General features: G+C 44.9%; 1 protein-coding gene across 1 annotated transcript in view; it reads left to right on the top strand.

Moving 5' to 3' along the window:
- Positions 1 to 5,043: 5,043 nt before the first annotated feature.
- Positions 5,044 to 12,745, top strand: part of LOC309552787 (fibroblast growth factor receptor 1-like) — a gene marked incomplete at both ends in the record, with an annotated part of 55,102 nt that continues 47,400 nt past the window's right edge. Inside the window, 2 exons of the mRNA XM_082253701.1 lie at positions 5,044 to 5,110; positions 6,427 to 6,593. Of these exons, the coding sequence (XP_082109827.1) occupies positions 5,044 to 5,110; positions 6,427 to 6,593 (234 nt within the window). The remainder of the gene's footprint in view (positions 5,111 to 6,426; positions 6,594 to 12,745) is intronic.

The raw sequence follows: 12,745 nt of genomic DNA, 5'->3' as shown, positions 1-12,745 counted from the left end.
AGGGGGCGCTGCCAGGAGTGTTTCTGTGACAGGAGAGAGCGGGATGTGCTCTCTCTCTGTCTTCTCGCCGGGCTTCACACTGCTGTCAGTGTATAGCAGACATCAGATCGGGACTTCTTCTACCCTGGAGGTGGAGCGGAGGAGAAGACAATTAATTTCTAAAGCTTTGCACGGACAGCTGGCGGGAGAGATGCGGCTGCAGAAGGGGAAGAAGATTGTGGCTCAGGAATGACACTGGATGTCAGACTCGGACTATACAGAGTTTGTTACCCGCCCCCTTTCCACATTGCTTGCTTTGACTCGGAGGACAGGGGATAACAAACTCTGTATAGTCCGGATCTGACATCCAGTGTCATTCCTGAGCCGCAATCTTCTTCCCCTTCTGCAGCCGCATCTCTCCCGCCAGCTGTCCGTGCAAAGCTTTAGGAATCGGCTTCTCTTATTCTCTTCCTCCGCTCCTCCTCCGCTCTGGCATATGAAGAGGAGGATCACAGAGCGATGTGCCGTGCTGTATCTGAGGTCTGCATGCTGGAGGAAAGGGAGAACTGCACTGGGGGTACAAAGCTTATCCTGTCACCTCCCAAATTCCCATCTCAGCACAATCCCCCCCTCCTAGCACAACCCCCCCATCTCAGCACAACCCCCCCATCTCAGCACAACCCCCCCTCCTAGCACAACCCCCCCATCTCAGCACAACCCCCCATCTCAGCACAACCCCCCCCCATCTCAGCACAACCCCCCCATCTCAGCACAATCCCCCCCTCCTAGCACAACCCCCCCATCTCAGTACAATCCCCCCATCTCAGCACAACCCCCCCCTCCTAGCACAACCCCCCCATCTCAGCACAATCCCCCCCTCCTAGCACAACCCCCCCATCTCAGCACAGTCCCCCCCTCCTAGCACAACCCCCCCATCTCAGCACAACACCCCCCCTCCTAGCACAACCCCCCCATCTCAGCACAACCCCCCCCATCTCAGCACAACCCCCCCATCTCAGCACAATCCCCCCTCCTAGCACAACCCCCCCATCTCAGTACAATCCCCCCCATCTCAGCACAACCCCCCCATCTCAGCACAACCCCCCCTCCTAGCACAACCCCCCCCATCTCAGCACAATGCCCCCTCCTAGCACAACCCCCCCCATCTCAGCACAGTCCCCCCCTCCTAGCACAACCCCCCATTTCAGCACAATCTCCCCTCCCTCCTAGCACAACCCCTCCATCTCAGCACAATCCCCTCTCCCTCCTAGCACAACCCCCCCATCTCAGCACAGTCCCCCCCTCCTAGCACAATCCCCCCCTCCCTCCTAGCACAACCCCCCCATCTCAGCACAACCCCCCATCTCAGCATTATCCCACCTCCTAGCACAACCCCCCCATCTCAGCACAGTCCCCCCCTCCTAGCACAACCCCCCCATCTCAGCACAGTCCCCCCCCCTAGCACAACCCCCCCATCTCAGCACAATCCCCCCCTCCCATATTGATCCCACCTAGAAGTAATCATCTTCTCCCCACCCCTCCTGCTACGAATTCTCTTAATCCCCCCCCCCAAGGACAATCCCCCAAAAAGTATTTGTACTAGGAGGGGTGGGGAGAAGATGATTACTTCTAGGTGGGATTGATATGGGGGGGGAGGGGGGGTTGTGCTGGGATGGGGAATTTGAGAGGTGACAATACAAGATTTCTTCTAGCAGGGGAATTGGGGGGGAGGGTGCTAGGAGGAGTGATTCGTGCTGGGGGGGGGGTGAGGATTTGTGCCAGGAGTGGGGATTTGGGGATCGTCCTTGTAGAGATTATTGGAATGGGTTGGGGGGATGGATTTGTGCCAGAACAGGAAGTCTTGGGGCTGTTAAAAAGGGGTATTTGGGGGGGAGGGGTTGTGCCAGTAGGAATAATGTTTTTTTTTGTGCTAGGGGGAAAATTTTCATGGGGGAGGATTTGACGGGTAGGATTTGTTCTAGGAGGTGAAATTTTGGGGGGGGGGGGTACTAGGAGGGTGATTTGGGGGTTCCAGACCCTTGATGGGCACTGATTAAGCTGCACTGATGGGCACTGAAAACGTTGTTATTAATATTTATTTTTGTAACTGTAATTTTATGAGATCATTTATGAGGGCGTGTTTAGGGGCGGAATTAGGGGCAGGGCAGGGTAGGAGTTGGGTGGGGCAACTGGTGGGGAGTAACCCTTAAGGCCTGGCTAGTAGCTCAGGACTTTAAATTTTGAGCCCTGACATAGTTTATAAAATTTTTACTGTTCATATCATATTTCTTCTTGTTCAGTGTTATAAATATTTAATAAATATATATATTAAATATTAGGAAATAGGAAATGAGGGGAGATCTACCCCTAGGAAGGGAAATTCACTCCTGTAGGAGTTCTCATGGGAAAAAGGTGTGTACACTGAAGCTTTATCACTAATCCTTGTTTCCACAACAACCCAAAATTTTCAAAACCCAGTTGTCATAGGGACAGAAAGTAAGGTGAAATCTTCTGAACAGGGTTACAGACAGCAAAACAAATGGTACAGGGGTGTTAACACCTTCCCTATGCTATCCAAAAAACTTAAAAAATATTATTTTGGCTAGAGCTACAGTTAAAAAATTTACATGTTCTGACTTAAAAAGAAATTCAACTTAAGAACAAACCTACAGTCCCTATCTTGTATGTAACCCGGGGACTGCCTGTATATATATATATATATATATATATATATATATATATATATTGTGACAGGAAGTCAGGTAAATCTGTGGGTGTTTTCACAGACGGGAGATACATTTCTGCCTTGTTTAGACAATTCACCAATTACTATCAGGTGTCGGCTGCAGACATAGCCAGAAAGGTTTAAGGACGTTGGAAAGCTTCAGCTATTCAAAATGAGGCACTTAAGGCCTCTATAAGTTATCCAGAGGATGACTACTGATTGCTGCATCCTGAGGCTTTGTGCATTAAGGAGAGCAGTGAGCCGAGAGACTTCTGAAGGTGAGGTGGTGTTGACTTTTTCTGTGTGAAAAGAAAACAAATAGACTATTGGTCTTCTGCTGTATGACCAGCAGTGTCTGCCCAGCAGTAGGTTGGGACAGACACCATAGGAAGGTTCCTGTGTTGTGAAGGTAGATGCCCCAAGTGGCCAGGGTTTATTTTATGTGTGTTTGATTTATGCTGTTTGGATGTTTGGATGCTTGCACTTGTTTCCAGCAAATTGGAAGAATAAACCATAGACCGTTGTTTTCAACCACTCCTCGGCTGTCTCTCTGTGTAACGAACCCACACCCGGTACCGAGCTAACCCCTTTACAATATGTATATATATAGCATGTATCTATATACAAATATATATATATATATATACTTACATACATCTTTCTCCATATATGTCAAATATAAAATGTTCATTGTATAGGAAACAAAATCATACATTATGTGCACCTACCTGTACTGCTCTGAAGGGTGTCTGAGTCCACGTTTTCAGTTCCAATTGTTGAACACTGCTCACTTTTCCCATTTGTGCTGTTAGCATATCTTTTCCTAGATATTTTCCTTCTAGAAAGGTGCTTCTTGAGTTTTCCTGAATGGAAGAACATGTCATGTCAATCCTATATGCTTACAACAGGTACACAGCAGGTGCACAGTTCTACCACATTGCAAAAAAAATAAGATTGAAAAGTCCCAATACTTACTTTTCTTCAGGATTTTATGAATACTTGCAAGCTTCTAAAGTTCTCGATGTTTGAGATCTGACCATCTCTTTCTCACTTGCTCTTTGGATCTTTCAACCCCACACTTCTTTTGCACAACTTGCAGAATTTTCGTCAGAATCTGGTCCTTTCTGGCATTTGGTTTGAGGTAGTTCTTCAACCTTACATCATAATCGTATTTTTCGAGTGGGTACACCATCTCCACCATTTCTTCCCTGCTCATGGCTGTTGCCTTGCCTCGCCCTGCTTGGTTGCTGCACTTGCGGCCTTCTCCGGTATCCTCCATCTTTCTTGCAGCTTTGTGTCGTAGATGGCGGCTGGCGGGCACATACCAACTCCACGTGACAGGCAAGGCCGGAGCCCTGCACAGAACGCACGAGAGGTGAGAGACGTTGGTCACAAACCATCTATAAAACCGTTAGCACACCAGAACTTTCGCCATTGTTACAGACGTTCTACAGGAAAGTTTCTCTGTACTACGGAACTTTCCCCATCAACAAAGTTTACCCACCGCAGAATCTTCGCTGTACGATCGAAGGTAAATTAATTTCTTTACAAGAATATTCTTTGTAGTGTATATGCTATTACAAATGATGGTTGACATTCCTTTTGTATGTTGCAGGTGAAATGGCAGACAAGTTTACATCACCTTCCTTCTTGCCCCAATTTATTGAGGAATACAGACAGATGCCTTGTTTATGGAAAATTAAATCCAAGGAATATTCTAACAGGGTTCTGAAAAAGGAGGCTTTGGGAAAGCTTATGGAGATGTGCAAAACCATAAGTCCTAATGCAGACATTAACTATGTGAGGAATAAAATTTCCAATCTGCGCACAGTGTTCAAAAAGGAATTGAACAAGATTAAGGAGTCAGAACATCCTGGAGCTGGAGCAGATGACATCTATGTGCCAAGATTGTGGTACTTTGAAGGCTTACGCTTTCTAATGGATCAGTGTGACTGCAGGCCTTCATTGTCTACATTACCATCTACCTCTACTGAGTCTGAGTCACCTGAACTGGTTGGAGAAGAGCATGAGGAGATACCGCTCACACAAGAGCCATCATTGACCCAGGAGTTCTCAGGGACACCGGTAAGTTTTTTAAATTTTAATTTATAATGACATTTTTTTTTAGTTAGATGAAAAAGATGTTTATATGTCTTTTCTCATTATCATCTCTAGGACAGCGACACTGTAATGCCAACACCACGCTTGCCTGTAGCAAAAAGGAAGAGGAAACATATTGAGGATGCTACAAAGTCGTTTTTAAGTCAAGCTTCAGCAGCTCTAACCAAAAAATATGATGCTTCATATGCGGGTTACTGACTGCAAATAAATTGCGTAGCATGTCTGAGGAACAAAGACAAATGGCGGAGTGCCTGTTACTGAACATTCTCAATAAAGGAGTAAGAGGTGATATTACCAACAACACTTGTATTCCACCTCCAGCTTCATCTCTGCCAACATCACATTGGTGTTATCCTGGACCAGGTGCACATAATAACTCATCATGGTCCCAGGATTACAGATACACTAAATTATGAGTTTGGTTACATATGAAATCTTTGGTTTTTCAACTTTGCATTTGCACTTTTTTAATAATTTATGTTAAGTTACATTTAAGAGTGATAAATTATATAAATTTATTTCCATTTCCAGTTGAGATGAGTAGTATTCAATGTTTTGTTTATTTTGTTTAAAATAATAATAACCGTTACATCGTATACATAAAATAATAGTTGTGTTTTTATTTATCCCACACACATACATCGCTGCAATGCGTATATACTGTATATCTACATGTATACACATGTAATGTAACAACGTTGGTGTATAGAGTTTGCAAATCCCCTGTAGACTGAATACACATGTAATGAAACTAATGAATTGCTATACACATACAAAGACAATGGATATCTAAAGTCTTCACAACACTGTAGGTTTCTGTATGCTGACATATAAACATTGCTGTATAGAATTTACACATCCCCTGTAGACTGAATACACATGTAATGTAACTAATGAATTGCTATACACATACAAAGACAAGTAATACAACGAATATAGATACGAATTATCCATTTAAGTTGTTTTTTTATGATAAACTTCCGGGTCGTCAGCAACTTCCGATCATGCGTGGTCTTTCGTAGCCGATTTTTTCCCCCGATGTACTGTGTACACATTAAACGAAAATTGGTCGTGCTGAGGACGGACGATGAAAATTTTGGTGTTTGTCCCTCTTTGTCCCGTTTTTTTTTCGTTGAAAATGTTGGTATCGGCTGCTGAAAGTTGTTTACACACTAGCCGAAAATCGTACGATTTTACCTCGGACGGGAATTTTCGGCAGATTTTCTACTAGTGTGTACCCCACTTAATGTTGGTCTTTTCTAATTGTAATGGTTTAGGAATAACTGTTTACTATTGCAAATCTGGTGAGGTAACATACAGAGTTTTATAATGAATGCAAAATGTTCTCTGATCGGACAAGGTAGAAATTGGATGTCACTGCCCTGCCTCTCCAACTTGCCTAATGAGAGAATTCTTAGCATTCATTAAAAAAATGCAAAGGTATTGCATATACATATATTTTCCAAGATGCCAAATATCATTACCCTTATCCAACTCAATATACCTTTTATAAACAATTTTATTTATAGGAATAACACCATATTTCTCTTGTTTTTCTTTTTTAATAAAGCTGTTAACTCTGGCCTCTGTTCTTCTAACAGGTCCATATTGGGCAAACCCAGAAAAGATGGAGAAGAAAATATATGCTGTGGAAGTAGCCACAACAGCGAGGTTCAAGTGTCCAGCAGGCGGGACACCTACACCCACACTACGCTGGCTGAAAAATGGCAAAGAGTTCAAACAAGAACACCGCATCGGTGGTTATAAGGTACAGATTGTCTTGGAAATGCATGACCTGATTTATTATGGGTAAAAGATTTAATAGCAAATTCAATCTTTGCAAAACTAAGTTGACAGGTAGCTTTGCTCAGTAGGGGCAGATTTTGAAGCTTAAGCCAGCGGCACCATAAAAAATAATGTTGCCTAGGTTATATGTAAATGTGCATACACCCCAATCATTGTAGTAGTATGTACCTATACACATCTAGATTTGAGAGATCTTACAAAAAAGAGGTAGTTCCATCCGCAATACACATTTATTGAAAGGGTTACATAAAATATATACAAATTGCACACTAAACAGTATTTACAACACATTACCAGTATAAGTCCCCTAGCTTATATGATATTTACAAATTACCCACAGTAACCATATTTGCAATACAATGTACAAGCATGGAGTTTGTTTACCTTTCCACTGCAGGTCAGGGCATGGTGCCTGCTGTGTGTTCCCACACAAAGGAGGAACATAGCTTGGTGACAAAACTAATTACAGTAACACCAACACAACACTCAATACTTTTAATATATTTCCTTCTAACTGAAATATATTTCTAATTACAATAATATTTATAGCTGTTAATGGAGATTTCACATAAACCCATTATGTAACAAATAGTGAATATTCTCCACCCATTCCTATGTAATTATTATAAGAACCTGAAACTTAAATATGCTGTAAAGCCCAAGACCCTGATGGCTATTCTATCAATTACTATTAAACATTTCAGGATTTTCTGATTCCACACCTTAAGTCCTATGCAATCTCAATCTCTTGTGGTGAGAATATACACACTCACATCAAGACACCAAACCTAGAAGAGATTCCACCTTTTGTAGTAGCTATAGGCCAAATTTCATTAATAAACCTTGACACAAACATACACGCAAAAATGGTAGCCAACAGACTGCTTCCCCATATTCCTCAATGGGTAGATCCTTAACAAACAGGTTTTATAACAGGCAGGTGTCGAGTTCTTACCTTGCCTTCCCGTTGCCAGCCATTTGGGCATGTGCAGACTGCTGTCTTTTATAAACTTTGTTTGCATCATCACTTGCTAGCTGCCTGGGTGTCACTCAGTGATGATGTTGCACACCTGATTATATATATCATCTGTTGGCTTGCAGTCCATTGCCCTTGTGTTTGTGCTCCAAGGTGCATTACTGCTAGCAGTCTTCTGTTCTCCGTGTTCCTCTGTGCATGACCTGGCTTGGCTGATGACTTTTCTGGCTCTCGATTCTGCATCGGCAGACGACCTGGCATCAGCAGACGACCTGGCATCGGCAGACGACCCGCCTCTGGACTCGACCCTGGCTTGGATGACTACCTGCTTCTAGACTCGACCCCAGCTTGGATGACTACCCGCTCTGGAATTGACCCCAGCTGTTCCTGATTTTGCTCCTCACTCTTGCTGTGTGTTTAATGTTGTTGCTCTAATAAACTGCTTTATTTTACTTGCATCTTCATGTGGTCTGGTTTCCTAGCACCCTGATAGTACACAAGGGCCATGAATCCTGATGATGCAGGTGCTCCTACGCTCCCCATGCTGGTTCCCAGGCTCGAACAACAAGATCACCTTTTGGGTCGCTTCGCTCAGACATTGCAGACCTTGCTCCTGGTGCTACTAGGCCAGTGGTTCCTAGAGCTGCTGCTCCTGTTGCCGCTTCTGCTCCTGCTGCTGGAATCGCGGTTTCCAGGGGGATGACTGGTTCAGCCCTCCTCCCGTAGCGCTATGGGGGTGAACCGAGTCAGTGTAGTGGCTTCCTAAACCAAGTGGGCATTTATTTTGAGATTGTTCCTCAGGCGTTTCCCCAGAGGCGTAACTAGAACCTTCAGAGCCCTGGTGCAAGAAACCATGAATGGCCCCCGGACCCCTGGCCGGGGTCCTTCCCTTCAAGCCTGGGGCTCTTCCCACTGATCCTGGGGCACTTTACTCTCATTGCAGGGCCCTTTATTATGGTCCCGCAGTGGGACCATTTCAGAAGTTCTGCAGTGGGTCCCTTCCTGCCATCTTGGGGCCTCCCCACGGTGGTGGAATGCCAGGGCCCAGTCGCAAGTGTGACCTTTGCGATCCTGGTAGTTTATCCACTGTTGTCAGTAGTTTTTATTATTTGGTATTTTAATTGTATTATTCTTTATCATTTTAATTTCTTTTTTTTTTACAATGTCACTGACTCTGTCCATTCAAAAAAGGAAGGAGCTGGTAAATTACATATTTACTGACTCCTTCCTGGTTCTCTATTGAGACACATCCCCTGCAGCATCCGGCAGGAGAGGGGAGGGAGGAAGCTGGCAGCACAGTTCAGGGGGGGGGATCAGGGGAGCCCACAGGGGCCCAGAGAGAGCAGAACACAAGTGAACTGGATAGGAGAAGCAGCGGGGGCAGCATACAGAGGAAACAATCTCCTCCATTTTCCTCCTGCAGCTACAAGGTGGCTTTCTAATCTCGTTGCTCTCGGACAAGGCCTTGGCCTGGGCGAATCCCTTGTGGGAGAACGATAATCCTGTGATACTCGATTACCCGAGTTTTGTTGCCTCCTCCGGGTATTCGATGTGCATGCTTGCTCTGTCTCTGCTGCTAAGCTGCTCCTGTCAATTCAACAGGGTATACAAACCATTGCCAAGTATGCCATAGAATTTCTTACCCTGGCAGTAGAGGTGGGCTGGAATAATGAGGCTCTGGTGGCTGTCTTCTCTCTTGGTCTCTCCCTTGCATTTAAGGACAAGATTGTGGCCAAAGATCTTCCTGATGAGCTCGAGGCTCATTTCTTTCCTGATTTTGATCGATACCAGGCTCAGGGGGAGACCATCGTTTAAGGAGCACCTGCGGAAGCCTCCTACCAGATTGGCTCCTATCCTACGTTTTCTTCCCCACCCATTCCTCCATCTCCCACGCCTCCAGGGTATGGTGCGTCTGGCTGTGAACCCATGCAGCTGGGGTTCACTCACCTTTCCAAGGCTGAGTGGACCTTTAGGAGGAGGGAGGGCCAGTGCCTGTATTGCAGCCTTGGTGGGCATTTCCTGAAATCTTGTCCTACCCTTCCTGGAAACGCTCGCACCGAAGGTCCTGTCGTGGGCAGATCTTAGGTGGAATTTCCTCGTCCCCGTTTTCCCGTAAAGATAAACCGCTAATCATAGTGGTCCTCTCCTGGGCAGCAGGTTCGGTGGTTACTCAGGCATTGGTAGACTCCGGTGTTGGCGATTACTCTATTGACAGTATGTTTGCTGCTGCTGCTAATTCCATACCTGATGCGATTGATGGCGGACCCCTGCAACCGACATAGATTACCCATGAAACTGCTCCGGTTGACATGGCAATAGGGGCTGTTCACAGGGGGTCAACCTGTTTCCAGGTGTAGCAGGTTTTCCAGTCATTGGGCCTGATGTGGGTCTGCCATGGTTACCGGTGACACCTTCAGCACCTTCAGCCCATTTAAGCTGAATACCCAAGTGTGAGATTGGAGACAATAACCATTCTGGCATCTTTGGTTTGTTTTGTTTATTTGATATTGGGGATGGGAGAAGGGAATGAGTAGGATACTCCTCTGGCTCAACTAGGTACAAACGGGACACTTTGTAGAAAAAATGCCTTTCAGCGCTACCTTGACGCCGGCTGGATGCTGACCAACGCTTGCTGGCGCTTGAAAAACACTGACTTGCTGTACTGGGCACACCGGATCCTATCAGCATCGAGTAACCTTCTGTGAGGGAGTTGAGAGCTGATAGCAGGCGGGGAGACAAGATCCCCAGGAAGGCCCTGTAGTATGCCAGAGTGAGTCCATCTGGGCCGGGTGCTTTCCTGGGTTTTGAGCCAGCCAAGGCCGACTCCAGCTCCTCAGCCCTGATGGGCTTCTCTAGCCCCTCCCTCCCGGCTGGAAGAGATGGCATGCCCGATGCGTCTAATTAGGACTGGATCATCAACAAAGTATTCTGCAAAGGCCCGAGAGTGGAAGGCCTTGATAGAAAGAGCAGAACTCAGCCACCATCGCGGAAGACGTGGTCATTTTTCTCCAATCAGAGGCCAAGACTGAAGGTAAAAAGTTCCAGAGCCTGATACACGTAGAACCCGGGCCAGCAGGACGCCTGGTTTATTCTCATAAAAAGCCCACTGGGTCCATGCCAACTTTTGCGTCATTTTGTAGAAGAGAAGAGACCGTAGCTCCTCACCAACCTTAATAAGGTCCTGGTAGGTAACACGAGCCAAGCTCCCCTTGTGGGAACATTCCAAATTGTGCAGCTTCGACAGAAGCTCTTCAGGGAGATGGCACCTTTCCCACTGAAGGCGGGATCCTGTCTTTATAAATATACCCCGAACCACCTGTTTATGAGCCTCCCATAATACCAGGGGATTTTCCAATTAGTTTTGGTTGATGGAGAAATAATCTGTCAAAGCTGACCGCAATTCAGCGATCAAATCTGGTGATTGCAACAAGGTTTCGTTAAGCCTCCAGGATGGTGGACTCCTAGAAACTGGCCCGATTTGAAGTGTCAGGTGAATCAGGGCGTGGTCAGAGAGCGAGATGACATTGATGTTTGCAGATAGGACTCTGGACAGATCTTTATGTGGCCCTCGAAGATAGTCTAGGCGCGAGTAAGTATGATACGTCTGGGATCTGCACGTGTGGACACTAAAAGCACCTTATATTTATTGGCACATTTTGCACATTTGCACAAAGAAAAATGTTGCTGCTTGAAGCATTATATGGACTGTGTATGGGACTAGATTGATTTCTTTATATTAATTTTTTCATATATATATTTTTGCTTTGTATATTTTAATGGTGGATTTGTTTTTCGTTTCATTGCACAAATTAGCACAAGGTCATAGCAACACTAACAGCCTTGTTTTATAATTATTGATTATTTTTGTATAAATTACTTTATAGAGGTTTGCACTATAGTCACTTTATATTTTGTCACACAACTGCCATCTAGTGGTCTGTGTATTTAATTAAGCACATTTTTTAAGATTTTTAGTCACATATTTGCCACATTTGCACAACATAATTTAAATAACACAATCACTTTGTTACATATATTTCATAATATATGCAATTGATAGTTTATTAGGGTATGAATTTATATTTACAATATTCATTTTGCACAGAAATACACAGTTTTTACACCTTATATATCATTTCCATTATATTGTTACAATTTTGTTGATTTTATACATTTTTACCAAACTAGGTTAATCAGTTGGGAGTTGTGGTCTCTAGGTTCTTTTATTGTTCTTTGCATCATATTGTTCTTTGATATAGACGCACTGGCACCTTAAAATTATTATAGTCTGATTAAATTAGTCCATCTAAAAATTATTTTAGCTTGTGTTGGGTCTAAATAGAATTTGCGCTAGTTTTTATATTTTTTTTAATCTGTATGTAGTTTATCTACAGGTAACCAGCAGCATTTTTTATTGACCCCACCCATATAGAAATTGATCTTATATGTATATGGTCCTTAATTTTGTCCAAAGTTAACATCCAAGGTGCTTGATTATATATTTTCTGAGTTTCCCCAGTAATTGGTTTAGAATTGCTACCACTGTGGGACGCAATTCTGGGCCCATGGTGGCCTCAGGTATTCCCCTGAGGCGTAAATTGTTCCGCCTGATGCTATTTTCGCCATCATCCAACCACAGCTGGACATCAATAAAGTGGCTGAGGGGGGCCTGTTGGTCAGCCTCCAGGGCTGAGAGCCGGTTTTCTGTGGAGGTAGAGGTTTCCTCAAGGTCAGTCACTCTCTCCTCGACAGAGTCCACTTGCTTACGAATGTCTTGCAGCTCCCGTGAGAGTGCTGACACTATGGAGGTAGCCATTTCTTGTAGGTCCTGCCTAGTGGGAAAGTCTGCCATTAACTCTGGTAATGCTCTCTCTGCGCGGCCATCCAGACCCTGCTTCGCGGCTGACCAGGATTGAGAGTCCGCCTGCGGCAGCTCCGGGAACACGATTGGTGACACAGATCATGGAGGTTCCGCTACAGTATCCCTGGCAGTAGGAGCCTGTGGCAGTGAGGCCTTCTTAATGGAGGCCTGACCGGAGGAGGTAGTGCGCGGCGGCGCCATCTTGGCAGATGCTGCGGGAGATGAGACTGGGTGTTGGCGGAGAAAATAATGTGAGAAACCCCATCCACTGTTCTCA

Source organism: Pelophylax lessonae (genome assembly GCF_965119305.1).
Source record: "Pelophylax lessonae genome assembly, chromosome: 4".
Lineage (NCBI taxonomy): Eukaryota > Metazoa > Chordata > Amphibia > Anura > Ranidae > Pelophylax > Pelophylax lessonae.
The sequence above is the reverse complement of the archived record's forward strand: the minus strand, read 5'-3'. Positions and strand labels throughout refer to the sequence as shown.